This window comes from Naumovozyma castellii, chromosome 2, assembly GCF_000237345.1.
Source record: "Naumovozyma castellii chromosome 2, complete genome".
In the NCBI taxonomy this organism is placed as follows: domain Eukaryota; kingdom Fungi; phylum Ascomycota; class Saccharomycetes; order Saccharomycetales; family Saccharomycetaceae; genus Naumovozyma; species Naumovozyma castellii.
The window spans coordinates 825,241-848,519 of NC_016492.1; the positions used below are offsets into that span (position 1 = coordinate 825,241).

The window sequence follows — 23,279 nt, forward strand, 5'->3', positions numbered from 1 at the left end:
CAAACGCATCCCAATATTGGCTCCGCTGCTTTTATCAAACAAGGTTTAGGAAAGAATAGACTGGACGCAAGCGTAGTAGTATTTCCGTCATCCCATATATCTATCCCTTCGAATAATTTCGACAAGGCTCCATAGTTTCTCCGAGAAAGGTATACCGTTATAAATTCGAGTGGTTTATCTTTTAGTTTTCGAAGCTACTCAGAGATTAAGAGTTGCATCAAGAGATTCATTTCCGTTGAATAGAAGAGTCATCCTCTAAGCCCCAATTTCCTACAGAGAAAATAAATAAAACACTATAAATAAGAATGCCTTCATCAATATCGGTAAAATTGGTCGCTGCTGAGTCCCTATATAAGAGAGATGTCTTTAGATCTCCTGATCCATTCGCTGTCTTGACCATTGATGGTTACCAAACAAAATCCACCGCTGCGGCAAAGAAAACTTTGAATCCATATTGGAATGAAACATTTAAATTCAATGACATTACTGAAAATTCAATATTAACTATCCAAGTGTTTGACCAAAAAAAATTTAAGAAGAAAGATCAAGGGTTCCTTGGTGTCGTTAACGTTCGTATAGGGGATGTGCTTGGTCATTTAGATGAAGATACCACCTCCTCTAATGGATCCAGGGAAGAAACAATTACTAGAGAATTGAAAAGATCAAATGATAGTACCGCCGTTAGTGGTAGATTGATTGTTGTTTTGTCTTCCACTACAACAAGTGCTGGAACTGCCACGACTCAAACAGCAGCCTCCTCCGCTACCGCCAATAGTAACACAACAAATAATGCATCGGCAAGTAACACATCAACAACAAGAACCAGTGGTCATACCACACCATCAACAGTGACAAATGCATCTCGTCAAGATAACTTAACAACTGGAAGCTCTACAACCAATACGTCGGGAGCTCATACACCCAGACCTACAGCCCAAGCTGTGGAATCCACTCTACAAAGTGGAACCAATGCAAACGCTGTAGCTAGCACCACTAACACAGCTGCAAACACCAGACAATATTCTTCCTTTGAGGATCAATATGGTCGTTTGCCGCCTGGCTGGGAAAGAAGAACTGATAATTTCGGTAGGACTTATTACGTAGACCACAACACAAGAACGACTACTTGGAAGCGTCCCACCTTGGATCAGACCGAACAAGAGCGTGGGAATCAAATGAACGCGAACACAGAATTGGAAAGAAGACAACATAGAGGAAGAACGTTACCTGATGGTTCTTCAAACAGTATCTCTGAACCATCTTCTACTTCAGGAGCTGTATCTGTTCAAGTGGGTGGTTCTTCAACTACACCCGCTATAAATGGTACTGCTGCTGCCGCATTCGCTGCCACTGGTGCTACTACCTCTGGATTGGGAGAACTTCCATCTGGTTGGGAACAACGTTTCACCCCTGAAGGAAGAGCTTATTTTGTAGATCATAACACAAGAACCACTACATGGGTAGATCCAAGAAGACAGCAGTATATTAGAACATATGGTCCAACAAATACTACAATTCAACAACAGCCTGTATCTCAATTAGGTCCATTACCATCTGGTTGGGAAATGAGATTAACTAACACGGCTCGTGTATATTTCGTAGATCATAATACCAAGACTACAACATGGGATGATCCAAGATTGCCATCTTCATTAGATCAAAATGTCCCACAATATAAACGTGATTTCAGACGTAAAGTTATTTATTTCAGATCTCAACCTGCCCTAAGAATATTACCTGGTCAATGTCATATTAAAGTTCGTAGAAAGAATATCTTTGAAGATGCTTATCAAGAAATAATGAGACAAAGTCCTGAAGACTTAAAGAAGAGACTGATGATTAAATTCGATGGTGAAGAAGGTTTGGATTATGGTGGTGTCTCCAGAGAATTCTTCTTCCTCTTGTCTCATGAAATGTTTAACCCATTTTATTGTTTATTTGAATATTCCGCACATGATAACTATACCATTCAAATTAACCCAAATAGTGGTATTAACCCTGAACATTTGAACTATTTCAAGTTTATTGGAAGAGTTGTTGGGTTAGGTGTCTTCCATAGAAGATTCTTAGATGCATTCTTCGTTGGAGCTCTTTATAAAATGATGCTAAGGAAAAAAGTTATATTACAAGATATGGAAGGTGTGGATGCTGATGTGTATAATTCTTTGAACTGGATGTTGGAGAACAGTATAGATGGTGTATTAGATCTAACGTTTAGTGCTGATGATGAAAGATTTGGTGAAGTTGTCACTGTCGATTTGAAGGAAAATGGTAGAGATATTGAAGTTACTGATGAAAATAAGAAAGAGTATGTGGAATTATTTGCTCAATGGAAGATTGTTGATAGAGTGCAAGAACAATTTAGAGCTTTTATGGATGGTTTCAATGAATTAATACCGGAAGATTTAGTTACGGTGTTTGATGAACGTGAACTGGAACTATTGATTGGTGGTATTGCTGAAATTGATGTTGAAGATTGGAAGAAGCATACTGATTACCGTGGTTATCAAGAATCTGATGAAGTCGTTAAATGGTTCTGGAAGTGTATTAGTGAATGGGATAATGAACAAAGAGCTCGTCTGTTACAATTCACTACAGGTACGTCACGTATTCCTGTAAATGGTTTCAAAGATTTACAAGGGTCAGATGGACCAAGAAGATTTACCATTGAAAAGGCAGGTGAAGCTCAACAATTACCGAAGTCACATACTTGTTTCAACAGAGTTGATTTACCGGTATACGAAGATTATGATAACTTAAAGCAAAAATTGACTTTAGCTGTTGAAGAAACCATCGGGTTTGGTCAAGAATGATTTTTCTTATTCAATTCTAGAAACCCTCAGGTGAGGAAAGTTTTATTCATGTACAAAGAAAGATCAGGAATATTATACCATTCCATCGTTTGTTGCCTTTACTTTTCGGGAATTAATGATAGTATTCTCAGTATTATTTTTTATATAATGCGACCCTTTTTTATTTTACCTATGATTATATATTAAACTGCTACGTCAATAGACAACTAAAGAATTCAACAATTTAATGAAATGAAACAAGTTTACTTAAGTGATATGTTGGAGATGTTTTTATATATATGTTTATATATGTGGATGAGATGAATAATAGTATACAATGAATGAGAATCTCCAAAAATGTGGACTAATTCCAGCTAAGAAGTCTAAACTAAAAGGACTGCGTTAACACAACCATCTCTATCAGGTTCATTTGTAATTTGAGCATATTTACCCCAAACAACCTTACCACCAGCGGTAACCATACCCAATTCGGAAACGTTAACTTCGATGATGGTACCTTTCGTTAGAACACCTAATTGTGTATACATTGGAGATTGAGGATTCTTCTTAACACTTAAGATTGGTAAAAAGACAGTCACACCTAATTCTGGATGAGTAACATTGGCTTTCTTCTGTCTCAATGCACTTGGTCTGATAATTCTTTCCATCTTTACGGGCCTTCTCGTGAAACCTTCACCGACAAAAGTATGTTTCGTAATCATTCTCTTCCATGCCTTAGATTTAGATTTCCCTGTCTTGACCACCCTAAACATTTCTTCTTCACTAATACCTCTCACCTTTGGTAAAGGTACTGAAAACTTATCAGCCTTTTCAAGTCTCTTCTGTTTGATAGATGAGGAGATTGCCTTAGCAGTATTAGTTTGTTCTCTATCCAATAAATAGGTAGGTAAAGCATCCCCATTTTCGTCCAATGGCTTGGAACCAGTCTTCACCTTAGATTGTTCATGGGCTCTTATCTTCTTCTTCATTGCCACCTTCTCAGCATAACGTTTCTTAGCAAATTGTTTACCCTTCCAACCAGTCAATTTTTGGGCTTGGGCAGATACTTTATGAACCTCTCTGGCTTCTCTCTTACGCTTACGTTCATCATGATCCAGTCTACGACCGTGCTGCTTAATGTGCTGTTCGATATATTCGTTTTGAGGCATCTTTGACTTCGTTAACTTTCTATCTCGACGGCCTTGCAAAGTGTATGAGATAACGAGATAGTTAACTGTACCCAGATAATGTATATCTTCAATATTAACTCATCGCAAAAATTTTCCAAGCTCGTTTGCCGCGATCAAAAAAATTTTAAAGCGATGAGCTTCACAATTTTCAACAACTATAGTATATTATTATAGAAGAGAAGATAAGTAAAAGACCCCTCAGCATTAGAGTATCATTGCAAATTAAACTGTTAGGATGTCCGAGTTAAATGAACTGCTTAAGGAAATAAACGCCTCGCTAGAGAGCACATCTGATTCGTTAGGTAAATTGGACTCACTTTATAAGGATGAGACTGAACCTATCGCTGAGAAGTTGGGTTCATTCATTAAGTTTAATAAGAACGAAAAGGTTTCTTTACTATCTTTGAAAAATGAAACCATGTTATCATATCTTAATAGTCTATTATTGATAATTGGGAAAAAATTGATACCTTCCGATGATGATGGAACTGAAGCGCTAGATCAGTTTAGGGATAAGAGTATTGAAAATCGTGTTGTATTAGAACGTGGTATTAAACCTTTGGAAAAGAAATTGTCCTATCAGTTGGATAAACTTCACAGGGCGTACTTAAAAGCAGAAAAGGAATATAATGATGCTGAAAAGCGTGCTCTGGAGAGATCGACTATATCAGCTGCTGCTGATGGTTCAAACGATGAGAGTGAGGGTGAGGGTGAAGAGGAAAGTAGCAGTGAAGATGAAGAACTGTCATATAGACCTAATGCTAGTGGTATAACGAAGACCGCAACAACGAAGGCTAACGAAACTACAGTGGAAGTTGAAGATGGACAAGAAGATAATGGCGGGATTTATAAACCACCAAGAATTAATGCTGCATTGCCACCCCAACAGCAATCTCATTTCGAAGATAAGTTCATCGTCAAAGATCATAAAAATCGTAGTAATATATCAAGGATGCAAGCTATGGATGAATATTTGAAAGAAGAGTCTGATCAACCGGAATGGGCTACCTCAATTGGTGCCAATATTGTTAACCATGGTAAGGGTGGTATCAAATCATTAAGAGCCACAGAGAAGGAACGTGATGTTACTAGATACGAAGAGGACAACTTCACTAGAATGAACAATATGGGTACTAGCAAAGTTGAAAAGAGGAAACAGAAGCAAAGAGAAAGAATGGCTAAAGTTAACATTATTGGTGGTGAAGATTTCAGTATTTTTAACTCTAAGAGGAAAATGGAAGATAGCACTTCCAGACGTGGTACCAAAAAGACACGTAGTGCATGGGATAGAGCAAAGAGGAGGTTGTAAATTCGGCGGTTACTATTTAACAATATTAATCATAAGGGCATATAAGCATATATATATATTGATACATTATAAGGACTAACTTGCTGGAACGAAGAATTTGTCATTGTCGATTGCTGTTAGCCGCCTAAGCTTATTATTTGAAAAATTCAAATCTTGAAATGTTAAACGTTATAGTCAGCTTTTAAATCTACATAGTTCGGTTAGGAAAATCCCTATCTTAATAGCATGATCAACGAATATGCCTGTCGTAAAGTGGCATTGAGAGATACCAAATCCTGCCTAGTTTGTCATAAACCATCGACAACGGTTCTATATAATAAATCTGGCCCGGACTGGTTTTATACATGTGACATTCATCTTCAAGATAATCCGCAGTTTGCTACCCCTGTCTATGATAAAGAGTATGAAAATGTGTTGACAAAGATGAAGAGCCTAAAAAATGAACTAAATAGCAATGCAGGAGCAAGCGGTTCCTCTTGGGACAGTTGGGTTTCGAAAGTCTTTATAAAGATGGATAAGGATGCTGATAAACCAAAGGATACTGACCCTGCTAATACTCCCGAACCAGCAGTTAGGACACAAGCACAAATACAAGAAGAATACAATGCAACTTTGGATACGCTCACAACTCTACGGAAGAAGAATAAGATGTATCAATTGAGCCCGCAGATGTTTGAGAGTCGAGTTCAGCTCAAGAAAAGAGAGGAGATGTTAAAGGAACAGCGAAGAAAACAGGAGGAGGCGTACACAAATACGGATCCTGATGAGCTGTTAACCAAGTTTTCGTTTCCCCAGGTCCCCAACACGTCAACTAATGAGGATAATGGTAACAATGTGAACCCTGGGAGTATATAAGGTGAGCGCATCCGTGGCTCGCGATGTGCAAAATAAATCAATACCGTTAGCGAATGGCACATCTCACCATAGTGGTCTACTTTGGACTAGCATGTAATGTAGCTTCATAACAGACTATACAGTTTATTAATAGATAGATAAACAAATCAATCAGCAGTAATTTAGTTATATTACAATCTGTTGTGCGGATTCGAATAACATTTCAATCAAAAGGGCAACACAGCAAGAACTTTCTTTTCTCTTTGAGTATTAATTAAGGAAGTTGTCCCTCACACAATCACATTCATCTAGGGGTACAAGTGTCAGCTATGAATGACAATACTCAGGAGGTGGAAGAATTAGACATACCGCTGACCATACAGCAGGAAATTGACTTATCAATGAGTGATACTAGTTCTTCAAAACAAACTCCCACAGATGCATCGATACATAGTGTTCATAACGGAACACATAGCAACAGCTTCAAAAACCCCATAGGGTACGATGACGATAATACAAAGAGCCACTTGCTTCGTGTTTCGTCAGTTCCAGATAATGTAGATAAAGCATCAATTGCATCCTCATCGGCGGAGTCATTGAATATTTTATTGGAAAAGCAACGGGTTAGACAATTGAATCACCCATTACATCAGGAGCATATATCATCACCAGCCTCTACTTTAATATACAATAATTCAAACCGAACAGCTCCATTTAACACTTTCAACAATAAGTTTGCAACTTTAGATGAGAAGTTAGGACGAACTAGTACTAAAGTAAAAGAGACAAATAGAATATCTCTTACTTATGATCCAATATCTAAAAGGAAAGTTCTAAACACTTATGAGATTATTAAAGAACTAGGCCATGGACAACATGGTAAAGTTAAGCTAGCGAAGGATTTATTGACTAGCCAATTAGTAGCTATCAAGATTGTTGATAGACACGAAAAACTTCGATTGACCAACTTCTTTAAATTCAATAAAAGGAAACAACAGAATGATGACAGAATCAAGAGAGAAATTGCCATCATGAAAAAATTACATCATAAACATGTTGTAAAACTAATTGAAGTATTAGATGATCTAAAATCAAGAAAGATTTACCTCGTTTTAGAATATTGTGCTCAAGGTGAAATTAAATGGTGTCCAAAGGATTGCCTCGAAACAGAAGCGAAAGGCCCTCCATTATTAAGCTTTCAATCGGCGAGGGAAATAATTAGAGGTGTCATATTGGGACTAGAATACTTACACTACCAAGGGATTATTCACAGAGACATTAAACCTGCTAATCTTTTGGTAGATGAAGAGGGTACTGTGAAAATCTCCGATTTTGGGGTTTCATTGGCATCTAGAAGTTCAGGAAATTCAACTGCAAATTCATCGTCTGTACTGGGCGGTACTCCAAGAAATTTATCTAGGTCATCAACGGAAAGTATGAATACTACTAATAATAATGATGATGAGTCTATTGATGAGGTCGAATTGGCTAAGACAGCAGGTACTCCAGCATTTTTTGCACCAGAAATATGTCTAGGTGAAGAAGCGTTCGATAAATTTTCTCTAAGGAAGAATGAGATGTTCAAAGGTTCGTGTATTTCTTTTATGATCGATATATGGGCCCTTGGGATTACATTCTACTGTCTTCTCTTTGGCATGTTGCCATTTATATCAGATTTTGAATTGGAATTATTTGAAAAAATTGTGGGCGAACCATTGACTTTCCCATCATATGAAGAACTTCAGGCGAATAGAGTTTCTAATGTTTGTTCTATAGAGGAATATGAAGCAGCAAAAAATGTTTTACAGAGGCTTTTGGAAAAGAATCCATCGAAGAGATGCTCAATTTTGGAATTGAAATATCATCCTTTCATATGTTGGGATTTTGACCATTTTGCAGAATTAAATGAAGATCTAATAACTTCCAAATTAAAAGAAAAGGAAATATTTCAGGCTAATCAAGTTGATTCACTAGAACAAATTTCAGTCACTCAACATGAACTCAAAAATGCTGTTTCTGGTGTAGGAAAAAAGATTAAAGAATCAATTTTGAAAAGCATATCGTTAAAGCAAAAAAATAATCATACAGCGGCAGATTCCAATTCATCCTCTGTCCTAGGCATGGGAAAATTCCCGACAGATAATAGTGATCTAAGTGTAATTGTAAGTGAGGGCTCAATTATGAATAACATAAATGGTATAGATCAACAGTATACAGGACCTAACAACGAAAGCACAACCGATACTTTTACTCCATCCAACAATTACACTTACATGAAACATATTAATGATCACACCAACCAAAGTAATAATGCATCTAACAATTTTAATGACCTTAACGACCAAAACTATAAAAAAAATAGCATCAACGACTTATCACACAACGAACTTCAAAATGTTGAGAACGAAAATGGTTCAAATGCAGTTGTAAATTTGCCAATCAATTCTTCGTTTGCATCTCTAGATAGTTTCTACATTGATAATTTTGCTCTCTCCAAAATGGGTATCAACTCTGATTATTCTCAATTTGAATCTCCAAGAAACGACCAGTCTAATAGATCTATTCAAAATGGTTCCATTCATTCCTTGCATTCAATAGATCGATCATCATCTAACTTGAATTTCTATAACACGGGTATGCCCTCTACTAGAAACGACAGACTATCTCAACGAAATATTTCACGAAAATCTCCAAGCTTCCCAATATCTCAACATTCATTTTCCAGGCCTTCGAGTTCTAATGTTTCAGATGCACAAAAAAGTCCTAATCTGAACTCAAATTTACAAACAAGAAGTTCAAGACAAAATGTATCAACAAAAACGAAGAGCAGACGTAGTTTAACGTCCTTAAATTCACCTTCTCCGGGTACTCCCTCGTCTTCAAGATGGAGGTTATATGATCATCCCCCTTCTTCACAAAATCCCTCAGCTAGTCCAACCAAACTACCATCTTCAAAGTTTTACCAAGGAAAATCTCATGACTCGAAAAAAATTATGTCGAATAGAAAGGAAAGTCAATCTCGCTCATTCAGGGTTAAAAAGGGAAACTTTTTTAATCATTTCAATGGACAAGATGAAGAAACAAGTCATAGCGAAAGTGACATAGATGATGACACTAGTAATCGTACACGTTCTGTGTCAGATACCAACGAAAGTTCTTCGTACTATTCTGATAATTCAAGTACACCAGAATCACTTCCATTTGAATTTGGACTTGATTCAGAAAACGGTAGTGTAATATCCATGCATGATCTTCCGCGGATTAGTGAGGGGCATGGATTTCTCGATGTTCATCCTGTTCATTTATCAGACCACGAAGAAGCAGATGAAAGTAGCAATACTAGCGAAGGTGAATTATTTTTGAATTTAGGGAAAAAGGGACATGTCCGCAGACAAGAATCATCTCATTGTGTTAATAATGATAGTACCTCTACTATTACTCCAACATCGCATGGAATAATGGATTCTACAGGGGAAACCTTGTTCAAGAAGTCGTATAACCCGGTAACAAGCGGTGGAACGTTATTCATCCCACAGACATCGCCACAACCGACCTTATCTTTGCAAACTGAAAAGGACAAGTCTATGAATCGGGATCATAACACGTCCCCTTTACGAAATGAACAGACATATTCGGGAGAAAAGCTTGATTCTAAGAGTTTGTTGAAGACCTTCTTAAGATCTACAAAGGATACGTTTTCGAATGGTGGACCACGGAGAGGATCAATCCCCTATATCAAACCTCCACTTGAAGATTCTAAAACAGATGAGCCATCAAACCAGGAAAGAACCGGGAGAAGCTCACTTCGTCATGATTCAAATGTTGATGATTCCAATCGAATGAGGTCCCACTCAGTTCCAGTTGATGAAAATGTTCAAAATAAAGGATAGTAGTTACCATGTAAAATCGCTTATAAACATTTATTTATACACAAATTTTATAGACAACCCAAAAACCATTTTCATATTGGTTATTTTTCATTCTTTCATTCAGTACATGTTCTTTGTAAAGTAATCTAGAAAATATTATTTATATTACACTTTACTTACGATTATGTTTACAATTTTCTCGAAGGGGACCCAACTATTTGCTAAATAACCAGCAAGTTCATGCTATGGAAATTGTTGATACTGCTGCGATGAATTTTGCTGTGGATATTGCTGTGAGTACTGCTGTTGATACTGCTGTTGATACTGCGAATATTGTGCTTGAGGGAGTTGACCATAAGGAATTGTAGTTGCATTAACAGCCGATGGCGCTATTGATGGTTGTGTTTGCGAAGGGACATTAGAATCAAATTGGCTTTGTTGATACTGAAATTGTTGTGGATTATATGGCATTGATTGAGGTTGAGACACGAACATATTCGATATGTTTGACTGCCGTTGCGCTTGAGAATTCATAGAGCTAGAATCGAATTGTTGGGGTTGCTGCAATTGTCCTTGATATCCTCCGGAGGTTTGTAGCGGTTGTTGCTGGTATTGAAGTTGGTTCTGTGCTTGAGGTTGAAATGTTTGTTGTGAACCCGTTAGGTTTGGGTCTGGATATGACTGCATTGTAGTAAATCCATTAGATTGCCCTGGGATTTGACCCGTAGACTGTATTGGTGGTTGAGAGTAATTGCTTGGTGCCATATTTTGATTTTGTCCAGTGAATCCATTTGGCGTAGAAAGCTGATCATTCCATTGCGGCTGGAAAATTGCAGATCCGTCAAAGACGGCCGGTTTGGGTCCATTTTGTCTAATGGATGACGATGTATCGTCACTAGCAAAGGGAGAGGATCCATCAAAAATAGCTGGTTTGGGCTCTGTTGAAATTTGAGGCCTTGATGGTAATGATGGAGGTAATGGTTCAGCACTCGCTGATCTTTCATTGGAAGTCAATATATTTATTGTCTTATTAATATTACCATTGCATATGTTCAATGCTTCAACATTATTATCTACATCATTAAACCCCATATCCTTCAAACTTCGAAGCTGCCTTGAATACTTACTCAATTCATAATCTTTTGCCATTCTACCGGTTAATAATTTATTTGTCCCTCCTAACCTAGAAGAGATACGATTTCTCTCAGTTCTTTCCTGTTCGTACCTAAATTTCTTAAGGATATATTTATCTCTAAGGAAATTTTCCCAATTGGCATCATCAAAGTTCTTGATATCCTTTGGATTCCAAAATCTTTTATTATATGCGTTACCACCTGAATTAATAAACTTGTTCAATTCATCATTAGTCCAATAATCTAACTTTATTGATTTTATAATTGACAAATCAGGATCATGATTCAATATTTTTTTATGTACAGTAGCACACCTTGTACATAGGAATAGATTATACGTTGTTGAACACCACGTTGGATTTGGGAGGCCACATTCTCCACATTTATTATGATTTTCACTAGAGTCCAGAAATCTGTTTAGTTCTCTTTGATATGAGTCAGATACTGTAAACATTACAATTTGTTGTGTTTGATCCTTTTTTGATGACTGCTCACAGTCTATAGTAACATGCACTCTACAATGAGGGAGTTTTCTATAGAAAATTGTCAATGTTACGTGGAAATTTCGAAAAAGCGGAGCTTATCATGAAAATGGAAAATGGTTATATTAAAATTAAGATTAAATGATTAAATGTTTATGTATCTATAAAATGTATAATTCTTTAAAAGTTAGCCATGAGTCTTGATATGCTGCGTTAAGTTATCGCTTCTACTAAAATTCTTGTTGCAAATATGGCAAGCGTATGGTTTTTCACCAATATGTAAAGACCTGACATGTCTCTTTAAATGTTCCTGTCTCTTGAATCGTCTCTCGCAATAGTCACATGCAAATTGTTTTGTTGCATCCGGTAGTAATGAGGGTTTCCTACCTCTTGTCTTGGGCATATTACCAAGTTTTTTCCTAATTACGTGCGTTGAGGAAGTGGATGACTCATTATGAAGGTGAGATGAAGAAGTCGAATCTTTCCGAATCTTCATATTTTCAGCAGAATCTAAATGAAGAAAGGAAGTTGGAGTTGTTAAATTAGTAGTTGTACTGGTCACATCGAATGGATTGTTCGATATCATTAATTCTGAAGAGGAAGTCGTTATCGTTGCAGTGTCGATTGGGGAAGAAACCATTGATTCAACCGTGGATGTACCGTTTGGGCTTCCCAAAGATGTTACCAGTTTGGATGGGTTAATTAATAGATTAATCTCCGTCTCCTCTGTTATTATATCCTCTGCATCTTCCAAAAACGAAAATTCATCATCTATTTCAGCTTCTTCCTCCTTAACCGATTTAACTATTTTTCTTGGATTTGATTTCCTATTCCAAAAATATTTCTTCTTAAATATTGGTGTACCCGTCGTTGTGGTTGTCGTTACTGCCGTCGTTGAGGACGTCGATGAAGACACCTTTGAAAGCGGATGGAATACGTCATCAATAGATGTGTTAATATTGGCACTGCTACTAAAGATATTTAACTTGAAGTAATCTCGCACTCTTTTCTTCTGTTGAGGTTGTGGTTGAACTTCGGATTGTTGCAATGACTCGCCACCAATCAATGGGAATTCAATGTTATCATTACTCATATCTATGTCACTGTCGTCAAAGCTCATCATGTTGAAAGTTGAGTCTTGGTCATCATTATTGTTCATATATTCATTACTCCCATTTAGTAGAATATCATGATTTGTTGAAATATTAGAGTTTAATTTTCTGATATCAATGGCGTATGGATCCACTATACTTGTTGCATTCGTAAAATCATCACTCTTCTCACTCACCATTGACATTTTGTTCATTATTGAAGGCTGTGGAGCTGTTTCTGTCACTGTAATACCCATTGAATTGAAATTCTTGTGCAAAGTTTCCATATAACTGTTGTTGCTGTTGTTATTGTTATCGTCATTGTTGTTGGTAATCTTATTAGTCTTGCCGTCAAAAAATTCAAATTCAAAATATTTTGTCTTATCCATATTAACATTATAGTCCGATATAGACAGACGTTTACTATTCATGGTGGGGTCCAAATTCAAATAATCTTCAAAGACGTTGTTTGGTTGTAATTGATTATTCGAGTCATTTACTACCGTATCACCAGTAAGGTTATTAGTAATATTATCGGCAATTTGCTTATTGGGTACCAATTGAAGGGTAAAATTATTGTTACCTATCGTTGCTGGGTCCGTAAGACTAGCGGAACTACTGTTTTTCATTGATAAATCTGTCTTTGATAGATTACCAGAATTATTGAAATAATTTGGATTGGTGTACGATATTGTATCATTGGAGTAGACCTGCTGCAGAGCAGATGTATCCACTAACATTTCTTGAATTTATTTTATTTTTATCTATTTATTTATTTCTTTAAACTTATCTTCGGAATAGGTGAGTGAATTACCGTATCGTCGTTCTCTTTAGTTTCGGAATTTCTTGGAATTGGTTTGCAATAACGAATAAGGACAAAGTTTGTGCTATTATAATTTCTTGCTAGGGTGGATCCTACTGGTTGATGCTATCTCAGCGAGTCATAGAACCATGCATTTATATGGACCGACCAGCGATGAACGCACGTTTAGTAGATGTAGCGTTATTTATTATCCAAGCCTCAATTTTTTGGTAGGGTAACAGGACCCCAGAGTATCCGCGGGAAAATGCGGCACTTAACGCCGACCCGCGGATCATTTCTTCGAGGTAAAATACGTAATCACACAACCATCAAAGATTTGCATTGGCCATATACATAGAATCACTAACGTTAAGAACATGCTGAAACCTATAGGTCCTAACGGTTAAAATATTGGACGTCCATCGGATTCTGCAAAGTCCCCACTCTCTTGTCAAAATAATGTTCCGATAGGTGTCTTATATATTTTTTGAAGAAGACAAATTACTGACATTATGTGTCTTGTCTGGCGCCGAAAGAGAGCATCTACAAGATAATCAAGCAGTTAAGTAACTGAACGATACAAAAACTACAAAAGAAGATAGAAAATCAGATTTTTGAGTAGCAATTTATCAAATTTAAATATGTTTAAAGTCTTTTTTTGTTTTGATTTTTTTTTAGTGTTTTTTGATTTTTTTGATTTTTTTTATTGTTTTTTAGTTTATTCACCCATCGTAAAATATATTTATTGCGATAACTTCTTTCATTCTCTTGAAGTTTCTCTTAAACTTCTCAATTTTATCGTTCCTACTTTGGATATGATCTCGAACTCGCTCAAGGTACCATTCCCAATCTGAGGGCGTTGGATCTGAATCCTGAGTATTATTGTTTTTCTCATGTATGGTAGAACCACCAGCACTATCATCCTCCTCTATATTTGTCAATGGGGATGCATAAATTAGAGAATTGGTAGAAGAAGCAGATGGTACTTCGACGAGAGAAAGAATATCATTTACCAAATCACCTTGAATTAATGTCATAGGATCGAGTGTTCGATATTCGTTTTGAATGCTGTCATTGTCGGCATTATCGTTATGGTTGACACTCTTGTCTATCTTTTGTTCCAGGTTTATATTCTTGTCACTGCTCTTTTCCTTCATTTTATGGAAAAGCCTGCAGGGGTTCTTCCATTTGATGCTTTCAAGGGGCCTGATGTTCTCGATCTTGATACCACTGTTTTCCTTTATATTGTCAGTCCTAGAGAATACCTTGTTAATTAAATTATTGAAGTTACTAGCTGCGTTTTTGTCTTTAGTGTCATCGTCACCAGAGCTCTGCTTGCGGATGTTAGCGTCGCTAATCTTATTTTTGCTGCTACTATCAGTATTGTTTGTATTGTCAAGGTTGGTGTTTTTTCTCTTCTTTACCTTGTTGAGGTTACTGTCATTTATATCTTTCTTCAAAATATTATTTTCAAAAAGATGATTAAATTTGTCAAAGAAGTTGTTTGTTTCTTCATTACTATCATTAATATCTTCATCATTGAGGTGATTTCTGCTGTTTATTTCATGGAAATGAATGTTGCTCCATTCATACCTCCCAATGTGGCTGGACAATAGATATTTGTAGTCATTGTTCTTACTCAATGTGTTGTTGGTCGTTTCCGTAATAGTGATCGCGTTACTTTCATCAATTACGTTATCAACAGTGACATCATTGGAATTATTCTTTATCTTTTTGGTGACGTTGTCAATGATAGCTATCTTAGAGGTATATTCGTTATTTTTTTGAATGTTGATGTCGTTTGAGTTATTCTCCCTTTTGTTATTTATCCCGTTAACGGTGTTGGCATTGTTAATAGTGTTTGCCGGATGACGGAAGCCAGACATCTTTACCTTTACCATCTTAATTGAATCGGCACATTTTTGTGCATCTTCCTCCAATTTTAATTTAAGTACACGACAGTGTCTTTTAAATATGATTCTGAAACCCATTGTATATTTGTATAATAATATTCAAATCAATTTGAGTTTGTTTGACCAAATTGTTGTAGAAGAAAGCCTTTTATATAAAGTGAGAGGTAATAAAGATGAATGGAAGAAGGATATCTCTATCTTTGCCGATTTTTATAGTTTACCTGAAATTGTGACACAGAAACTGACAGAAAAAATTAAATTCAGCCAACCAAATAGAACAAAGATAAAGAATAGTAAAAGAGGAAGAGCATACGGTCTAGTGTAGTAATAGCACTGCTGGAATATGTCATCTTTTTTCCACCTCATTCTATTTTTTTTTATTCTTAATTTTTACTGCCTCAGGCGGAAATAATTCATCCTTGACAGCTCCAAAATAGTAATGCAATCATTGACAATATTTTCAAAGAAGTAATGTCACTAAGGAAACACCAAGAATATTATCCCCAGTACGATCACAAAAAAAGGTCGTAGTCATCGTCCCATTTCAGTATTTTAACTCATAAGGGCTAATCCACACATGCACCCAGTCATTTATGGGAGATTTACCTCTTAGTAGCAAAACGAACTAGATATTTTTAAGTTCCATTTGTTGCGCTCTTAGATAAGAAGCAATCATATTATTTATTTTCTCGTTTGTACCATTGGAAGTAGTATCGTCGCTGAACATATTGAGTTCAAATAACCTGAGTTATTGCCTGTCATTGGTAGGTCAAAACCAGTGTTCCCTGCTTTTATACATTATTTTCATGTATTCTTGGTTTCTTTTCTGGAGGGAGTAAAAGAGAAGGCGTCCTTGTCTAACAAAAAAAGGTCTTCAACCACCTAAAAAGTGATCATCGGGTGATAGAGAATATTCATAAAAAATTGAGACCTCTAGGTTCGTCTTACATATTCGTGCATCAATAATTCAGCACTGATTCAGAATTACTCATTTGTTTGCTTGCAGGTCGATGGTATCATCATGTATGGGTTGGTTTTTGGGGTTGTTGTTAAAAGAGAGAATATGAGAAATAATGTTAGATAATATGACTCGAAGTAGCAATAATTTGACCGACAGCATGTCTAACTAATTTCGTGGAATTAGTTTTGAGATTATTTTGATAAATTTGAGATGTGTTGGTTATGGTGATGAGAGGGCTGAAGCATTAGAATAATATAATATCTTAACACTTCTTCTGGGCTTGAGCTCTAGTGAGTTTGGAAAAGGGCTATGGGACCCATACAAAAGATTCTAAAACTTTGTTTTAAGGTTGTATTTTTTTTTATTTTCTGTCGTGCAAGCTTGTAATTCTAACATTATTCATGGAAAGTGTCGTTTCATCCATCATGGTCAATGGTACAAAAGGGTCTTGCATAGTATTTCATGGTATCTTTTTGGACCCTTATCTTGCTAAGCTAGGTTGATCTGTCAGAAAACCTGACGTTATCTTCAAACCAAGAATTTTCAACTGAAAAAAGCACCTTTAAGAGTAAAGTCAAGTTGGTAAATTAATGGAGTCTCTAGACAGAAATACTTAGCATTAGGTCCCCCTTGAGCTTGGAATTAAAATAGGGTATCTGCAATGTTACTACTCTCCTAGAAGACAGTCACCGTTTAACCCGGTGTCAGAATAAGGCAAGTTATGTCTGTTGTTAAGCTTTTTGAAACTCAATATATGAGCCATCAACGCAACACAGCTTCTGTTCTGGATATTGTAGATACTCTCCAATTTTCAATCGGTGGTCCTATTTAGCTATCTATATATGAAGTTTTATTTTTCCCAGGCTTCTTTCTCACGACCTTTAAAAATGTGATCGCATTGATTATATAAGAATGCTAGTAACAATCCTTTGTTTCTTCTCGGCGGCAACATCCTTCGGTGTTTACTTGCGGTGGGCCCCCAAGAAATTTTTCACTTCAGTCATTGATTCGCTGACTATATTAAGGTAAATGCGTAGGTAACACATAGAAAAAAGGTCAACTTTTCGAATATTCCTCATCTTTGCTCGAATAAAAAGTGGCATTTAGCATTGTTGGTCTTATTAAACAGCAACAGTTTATTTCCTGGTAAGACTACAACGGATACGGATACCCCTCGGTAAACAGCTCGAATTTCCTCGAACATATTTCACTCTGGGATACAGTAAACTATTGTATTTCACAAATGCGTTATTAGCTGAAGATCTTTTGCCATTGATAACATTCTTATTCCCTTATTTAGCATAACAGAATGGAACAGATCAATTCCAATAACAAAAAAAGGTTACGACAACTGGAAATTTTCAATAAGTTTGCAACGGTTTCAAAGAACCAGCATTTAAGTCATCCTATAAGCCAAGACACTGACGGTGAGTCAATCTTAAGTTATGATGATTTTATAAAATTAATTTCTAATTCCAAAAACTTATATTCAAGGTTTACAGATCATTCATTCAATCTTAATCAAATTCCACCTGAAACATTTGGTTGTATATTCTTTGTCATTGATGAAAATAATAAGGGTTACCTTACTGTTAATGATTGGTTCTATTTTAATAACCTTTTGGAAAACGATAATTACAACTATATCATTCTATATGAATTCTTCAGAAAATTTGATATTGCCAAAATTAAGGCAGAAAGGCAAAAAAATAAACATGGTTCAACAATGGACGTTACATTTGATGATTCCCGAATTAAATCTATTAATTATTCTAATAGAATGTTAAGCTTCGACCAATTATTCCTTAATCGAAACCATTTTAAAGATATCATAAAATTGTTACAAAGTACTGTTCAAAATAGTTTTGTCAGCAGAAACTCATTATATTTAAATTGGGATAATTTCAAATTTATGAAGTTTTATGAGTGTTTTCCATGCAATCGGAAAAAGGACCCATATTTGACCTTGAGCTCTTTGATCACTATCCTTCAAAATGATTTGAAATATGAGAAACTATACCTAGGGTTTGAAAAGTTGTCACATTATGATTCAGAAAGAAATGCATTAGCAATAAATAATGCACAATTATCATATTTATTGCGATTGTTCTACTCGCATAGAGTCTCTGCATATATATTCGATTCTTTGAACTTATCCAACACAGCACTATTGAAATCCAATAATAATTTCATAACATATAATGTGTTCAAGGATATTTTTTATCTATTTCAAAACTTCGATCTCCTTAACCAACTACTGATAAAATATGCCACTGCTAATGGTTTTACAGAAAGGGATATACGAGAACGTGTCATCAATAAAAGAGACCTTGTGACTTTTTTGAATACACAGTATAATAAAGTAACTAACATTTCTGAATTCTCGCCCTCCCAAATAAATCTGCTATTTTCTATCGTGGCCAATAACAAAGAAAATAAGCAATTAAATAAACCAGATATTCACCATCGAGATTCCTTCATAGATCACTTTATTCAGAACGATTACGTCAATGGCTCAAGTACAAATTTAGAAACATTCAATGATCATTATAGTGAATTTGCTGATAATTTTGGTCAATCCACTCCGTTTAATGGTTATTCGAAAGTATCGGTAGGGCTTTATGAATCCTTATTTGGTGAAGAGCAGGATAAGGCTACCATGGGATCCAACTTGAACATTGAAGATTTCATGAAAATCTTAAATCCTAATTATTTAAATGATTTGGTTCATCGATTAGAATTAGAAAGGATTGGAAAGGAGTCATTGTATAGAAATTATTATTTCTATCCTATCTTTGATTCTATTTTCAATTTTTCATTAGGGTCTGTTGCTGGTTGCATAGGTGCAACATTAGTTTATCCTATTGATTTTATAAAGACAAGAATGCAAGCACAAAGATCACTTACCAAGTATAAGAATTCAATCGATTGTCTTGTTAAGATTTTTGGGAAAGAAGGTATCAGAGGTTTATATTCAGGATTAGGACCACAATTAATTGGAGTAGCTCCAGAGAAAGCCATTAAATTGACTGTCAATGATTTTATGAGGAAAAGTTTAGTAGATAAAAAGGGTAATCTTCAACTGGGTGCAGAAGTATTATCAGGAGCTACAGCAGGTGCATGCCAGGTCGTCTTTACTAACCCTTTAGAAATTGTAAAGATTAGACTTCAAGTAAAGTCGGAATATACTAATGCAATGATTCCTAAATCTCAACTAACAGCATTCCAGATTATTAAAGAGCTAAAATTAATTGGTCTATACAAAGGTGTAGGTGCATGTTTATTGAGAGATGTTCCTTTTTCAGCAATTTATTTCCCAACATATGCCCACTTAAAGAAAAATGTCTTCCAGTTTGATCCGAATGATAAGGATAAAAGAGACAGATTGAAAACGTGGGAACTATTAACTGCAGGGGCCCTTGCAGGTGTCCCAGCTGCATTTTTGACGACACCATTTGATGTTATCAAGACAAGATTACAAATTGAACCAGGAGTCGGCGAAACTCGATACACAGGCATATTACATGCTGTTAGGACAATATTAAAGGAAGAAAGTTTTAGATCTTTCTTCAAGGGAGGCGCTGCTCGTGTTATGAGGAGCTCACCTCAGTTTGGGTTTACCTTGGCAGCATATGAGTTATTCAAAAATATGTTTAACATATCAGATGATAAGCAACCAACAAAGAATGAGAAGAGTACGGAGGATTATAACGATTCAGTTGGAACTGGGTATCCATCATCATTTTTCAGTAGTATGAAATATACACCCTCATACTCGTATTCAAACCAACCAACTGAGTATTTCAGCCCAAGAATTGATCCCTTTACGAGTAACTATCTCGATTATTATTTTAAAAGTTGCCAAGTAGCGAAGACGTTCATCGACTTAGATAACAACTTCTCAAACTTTGATTATTCGGTGTATTCAAAATTCAGAGACTATTTGAACTCCATAAATCATAGGTAACGGGAGTATAACTAAACTAGCCTTATATAATACAACTATAGAATATAATAATGATTTAAAGAGCAATGAAGACTAGTTACTTTTTCTTTTACGCATTTATGGCGGACGTAATATTGACTAACGTTTGTTAATTTATTTCGTTTTCTTTATGCGGGTAAAAGAACCAGAAATTTGAAAATCCGATGAGGTTAATAAAAATTTTAACGTCAAATTCAATAGAAATATTTCATTATTACTACTATCTAAGCAGCTCGATATTAGGTATAGCAAAGAGATTAAAGGATGGATATCTTTAGAGTTCTTACCAGAGGTGCTTCCGTCAAGAAAGATTTCAATAGAAAAGGAAAATCAGTCGATTACAGCTCATCCAAAAAAACCGAGACTGGTAACACACCTGGAACTAAGAATGAAAGTGCTGGGCAAATAGAAAGAGAATTGGATTTTTTCAGAAATAAAAGAATCCTCAATAAGGTTGAAGAGGTAAAGGATAATGTTACAGAAAGTGCACAGGAAGAAACTGTCTCTGAGACGACAGATTCGACTGATGATTTCCTGCCTAAAATCACAACATTCAAAGAAGCTACTGAATTACGTAAATCGTATAAAGGTAATATTACGGGTGAAGATATTCCATTACCAATAGGCTCTTTCGAAGATTTAATAACAAGATTTTCACTGGATAGACGTTTATTAAACAATTTGATTGAAAACCATTTTACCGAACCTACTCCAATTCAATGTGAAAGTCTTCCTCTTGCATTACATGGGCGTGATATATTAGCATGTGCACCAACTGGTTCTGGTAAGACATTGGCATTCTTAATACCATTATTCCAACAGATTATTAATGAGAAAGACACTTTGGGGTTGAAGGGTTTAATCATTTCGCCTACAAAAGAATTAGCAAATCAAATTTTCTTAGAATGTGTCAAGTTATCAAATAGGATTTACCTTGATAAAAAGAGACCATTACAAGTGGCATTACTATCAAAATCACTTAGTGCCAAACTAAAAAATAAGGTCATCAATGATAAAAAATATGATCTGATCATTACTACGCCGTTGAGATTAATAGATCTAGTTAAGAGTGAGGCTTTAGATCTTTCAAAGGTTAAGCATTTGATATTTGATGAAGCTGATAAATTGTTTGATAAAACTTTTGTGGAGCAAGCTGATGATATCTTAAATTCATGTACCGATCCAGTTCTGCGTAAAGCCATGTTTTCAGCAACAATACCTTCCAATGTCGAAGAAATTGCGAACAGTATAATGTTAGATCCCGTTAGAGTCATTATTGGGCACAAGGAAGCGGCTAACGCCAACATTGAACAAAAATTAGTGTTTTGTGGTAACGAAGAAGGTAAATTAATTGCAATTAGACAGTTAGTCCAAGAGAGTGAATTCAAGCCTCCAATTATTATTTTCTTAGAATCTATAACAAGGGCCAAGGCGTTATATCATGAATTAATGTATGATAGAATGAATGTAGATGTTATTCATGCTGAGAGAACCCCAATGCAAAGAGAAAAGATTATTGAAAGATTTAAAAGTGGGGACTTATGGTGTCTAATTTGTACTGATGTTTTAGCAAGAGGTATTGATTTTAAAGGTGTAAACTTAGTCATTAACTATGATGTTCCTAGAACTGCTCAGGCCTACGTTCATAGAATTGGTAGAACTGGTAGAGGTGGTCGTTCTGGTAAAGCCATAACATTTTATACAAAGCAAGATTCTCTGGCGATCAAGCCAATCATCAATGTTATGAAACAAAGTGGTTGTGAAGTTGCAGGATGGATGGATAAGATATCCAAGATTACTAAAAAGGAGAAGGAAGCAATAAAGAGGGGTAAAGCTCATACTGAGAGGAAACAAATCAGTACAGTACCAAAGATGGATATCTTAAAAAAGAAGAGAAAAAGAGAGATGGTCCAAGCTTCCAAAAGAAGAAAATTGGAAGAGAAAGAGGATGTCTAAATAACTTTTTTAGATTGTACTAGTGTATATCAAAATCATATTAGCATATAAGAAAGGATGATTAATATTCGAATGAATTTTCCGAATAATTGTGCAATTTAGCAGTTGTCGTTCCTTTTATTTTTCTATGCGTTACATTTATGGAAAAACACCGAAAACCATAGGAGCATTTCGATGTGCACTACATTTTGAAAGTACATCGTAGACACAATATTGAGCGTCTTTATAATGAGTAAAGCTATATGTGCCTTTGGAAACTGTGGATGTTCCATTATCAACCTAAATGATGACAAGATAATTCAGTTACCTGGCACGATATTCGAAACGTTACATCTAATGCAACGCAAGCAATCGGCAGACATTAAAGAGGGAAGCACCACCTCTTTCCTAATAACTGAGGATGTATGGGATTTTGATAACATTGGTGTCTCGAAAGATTTAATGCCAGGTATTTCTGAGGAACTCAATAGTCGAGCAAACACTAATACTGAAGTTTCTTTCCAACATGATGGAAACTTGTGGTATATAAAGAAATGTGAGAAATATCTAATATGTGGTGACTGTGATAGAGGCCCAATTGGAATGGTTTGCATGATCAGTCAACAAGATGACCAAGAACGTCGGGCATATTTGTTAAGTTTGGGCAGTTTATTATGCAAGGACAAATAATATTTTGATACATAACACCAACATAAGACTAAATAGATATTGTATTTGTATAATTATTTTTGCATTTCGTAAGTTATTCTGGTTTTTTAATACTAATAAATAAACTGCTGTAAGTCACATTTATTATTAAGATTATGTAATCATTAAGATTACCCGCAGACTAATTGAAAATTTGTTCTCGGGGGGATTTTCGAAATTTTCATTTCCATTTGGAAAAATTTTCTAGCTCATTGCCCCCCCATCCCCCAAAAGAGTTAGTATAATTTATTTAAACTTCTTATAGTGCCATTTTA

General features: G+C 35.6%; 11 protein-coding genes across 11 annotated transcripts; 7 read left to right on the forward strand and 4 right to left on the reverse strand.

Moving 5' to 3' along the window:
• Positions 1-305: 305 nt before the first annotated feature.
• RSP5 (NEDD4 family E3 ubiquitin-protein ligase) lies at positions 306-2,813 on the forward strand (the record flags this gene model as incomplete). Its single annotated transcript, XM_003674862.1, has 1 exon — positions 306-2,813. One exon carries the CDS (start codon positions 306-308, stop codon positions 2,811-2,813), a length of 2,508 nt encoding a protein of 835 aa, XP_003674910.1.
• A 362-nt stretch (positions 2,814-3,175) lies between these two features.
• On the reverse strand, positions 3,176-3,961 carry NSA2 (rRNA-processing protein NSA2; the record flags this gene model as incomplete). The annotated part of the gene is made up of 1 exon (XM_003674863.1): positions 3,176-3,961. One exon carries the CDS (start codon positions 3,959-3,961, stop codon positions 3,176-3,178), a length of 786 nt encoding a protein of 261 aa, XP_003674911.1.
• A 256-nt stretch (positions 3,962-4,217) lies between these two features.
• On the forward strand, positions 4,218-5,291 carry LCP5 (small subunit rRNA maturation protein LCP5; the record flags this gene model as incomplete). The annotated part of the gene is made up of 1 exon (XM_003674864.1): positions 4,218-5,291. One exon carries the CDS (start codon positions 4,218-4,220, stop codon positions 5,289-5,291), a length of 1,074 nt encoding a protein of 357 aa, XP_003674912.1.
• A 225-nt stretch (positions 5,292-5,516) lies between these two features.
• Positions 5,517-6,146, forward strand: VFA1 (Vfa1p; the record flags this gene model as incomplete). The annotated part of the gene is made up of 1 exon (XM_003674865.1): positions 5,517-6,146. The coding sequence occupies one exon, from the start codon at positions 5,517-5,519 to the stop codon at positions 6,144-6,146; it is 630 nt and encodes a 209-aa protein (XP_003674913.1).
• Positions 6,147-6,454: 308 nt separating this feature from the next.
• On the forward strand, positions 6,455-10,015 carry SAK1 (serine/threonine protein kinase SAK1; the record flags this gene model as incomplete). Its single annotated transcript, XM_003674866.1, has 1 exon — positions 6,455-10,015. The coding sequence occupies one exon, from the start codon at positions 6,455-6,457 to the stop codon at positions 10,013-10,015; it is 3,561 nt and encodes a 1,186-aa protein (XP_003674914.1).
• Positions 10,016-10,237: 222 nt separating this feature from the next.
• On the reverse strand, positions 10,238-11,581 carry NCAS0B04590 (uncharacterized protein; the record flags this gene model as incomplete). The annotated part of the gene is made up of 1 exon (XM_003674867.1): positions 10,238-11,581. One exon carries the CDS (start codon positions 11,579-11,581, stop codon positions 10,238-10,240), a length of 1,344 nt encoding a protein of 447 aa, XP_003674915.1.
• Positions 11,582-11,796: 215 nt separating this feature from the next.
• Positions 11,797-13,440, reverse strand: COM2 (Com2p; the record flags this gene model as incomplete). Its single annotated transcript, XM_003674868.1, has 1 exon — positions 11,797-13,440. One exon carries the CDS (start codon positions 13,438-13,440, stop codon positions 11,797-11,799), a length of 1,644 nt encoding a protein of 547 aa, XP_003674916.1.
• Positions 13,441-14,224: 784 nt separating this feature from the next.
• On the reverse strand, positions 14,225-15,493 carry NCAS0B04610 (uncharacterized protein; the record flags this gene model as incomplete). Its single annotated transcript, XM_003674869.1, has 1 exon — positions 14,225-15,493. One exon carries the CDS (start codon positions 15,491-15,493, stop codon positions 14,225-14,227), a length of 1,269 nt encoding a protein of 422 aa, XP_003674917.1.
• Positions 15,494-17,685: 2,192 nt separating this feature from the next.
• Positions 17,686-20,343, forward strand: AGC1 (citrin; the record flags this gene model as incomplete). Its single annotated transcript, XM_003674870.1, has 1 exon — positions 17,686-20,343. One exon carries the CDS (start codon positions 17,686-17,688, stop codon positions 20,341-20,343), a length of 2,658 nt encoding a protein of 885 aa, XP_003674918.1.
• Positions 20,344-20,625: 282 nt separating this feature from the next.
• ROK1 (RNA-dependent ATPase ROK1) lies at positions 20,626-22,317 on the forward strand (the record flags this gene model as incomplete). Its single annotated transcript, XM_003674871.1, has 1 exon — positions 20,626-22,317. The coding sequence occupies one exon, from the start codon at positions 20,626-20,628 to the stop codon at positions 22,315-22,317; it is 1,692 nt and encodes a 563-aa protein (XP_003674919.1).
• A 228-nt stretch (positions 22,318-22,545) lies between these two features.
• DSS4 (guanine nucleotide exchange factor DSS4) lies at positions 22,546-22,986 on the forward strand (the record flags this gene model as incomplete). The annotated part of the gene is made up of 1 exon (XM_003674872.1): positions 22,546-22,986. The coding sequence occupies one exon, from the start codon at positions 22,546-22,548 to the stop codon at positions 22,984-22,986; it is 441 nt and encodes a 146-aa protein (XP_003674920.1).
• Positions 22,987-23,279: the final 293 nt, after the last annotated feature.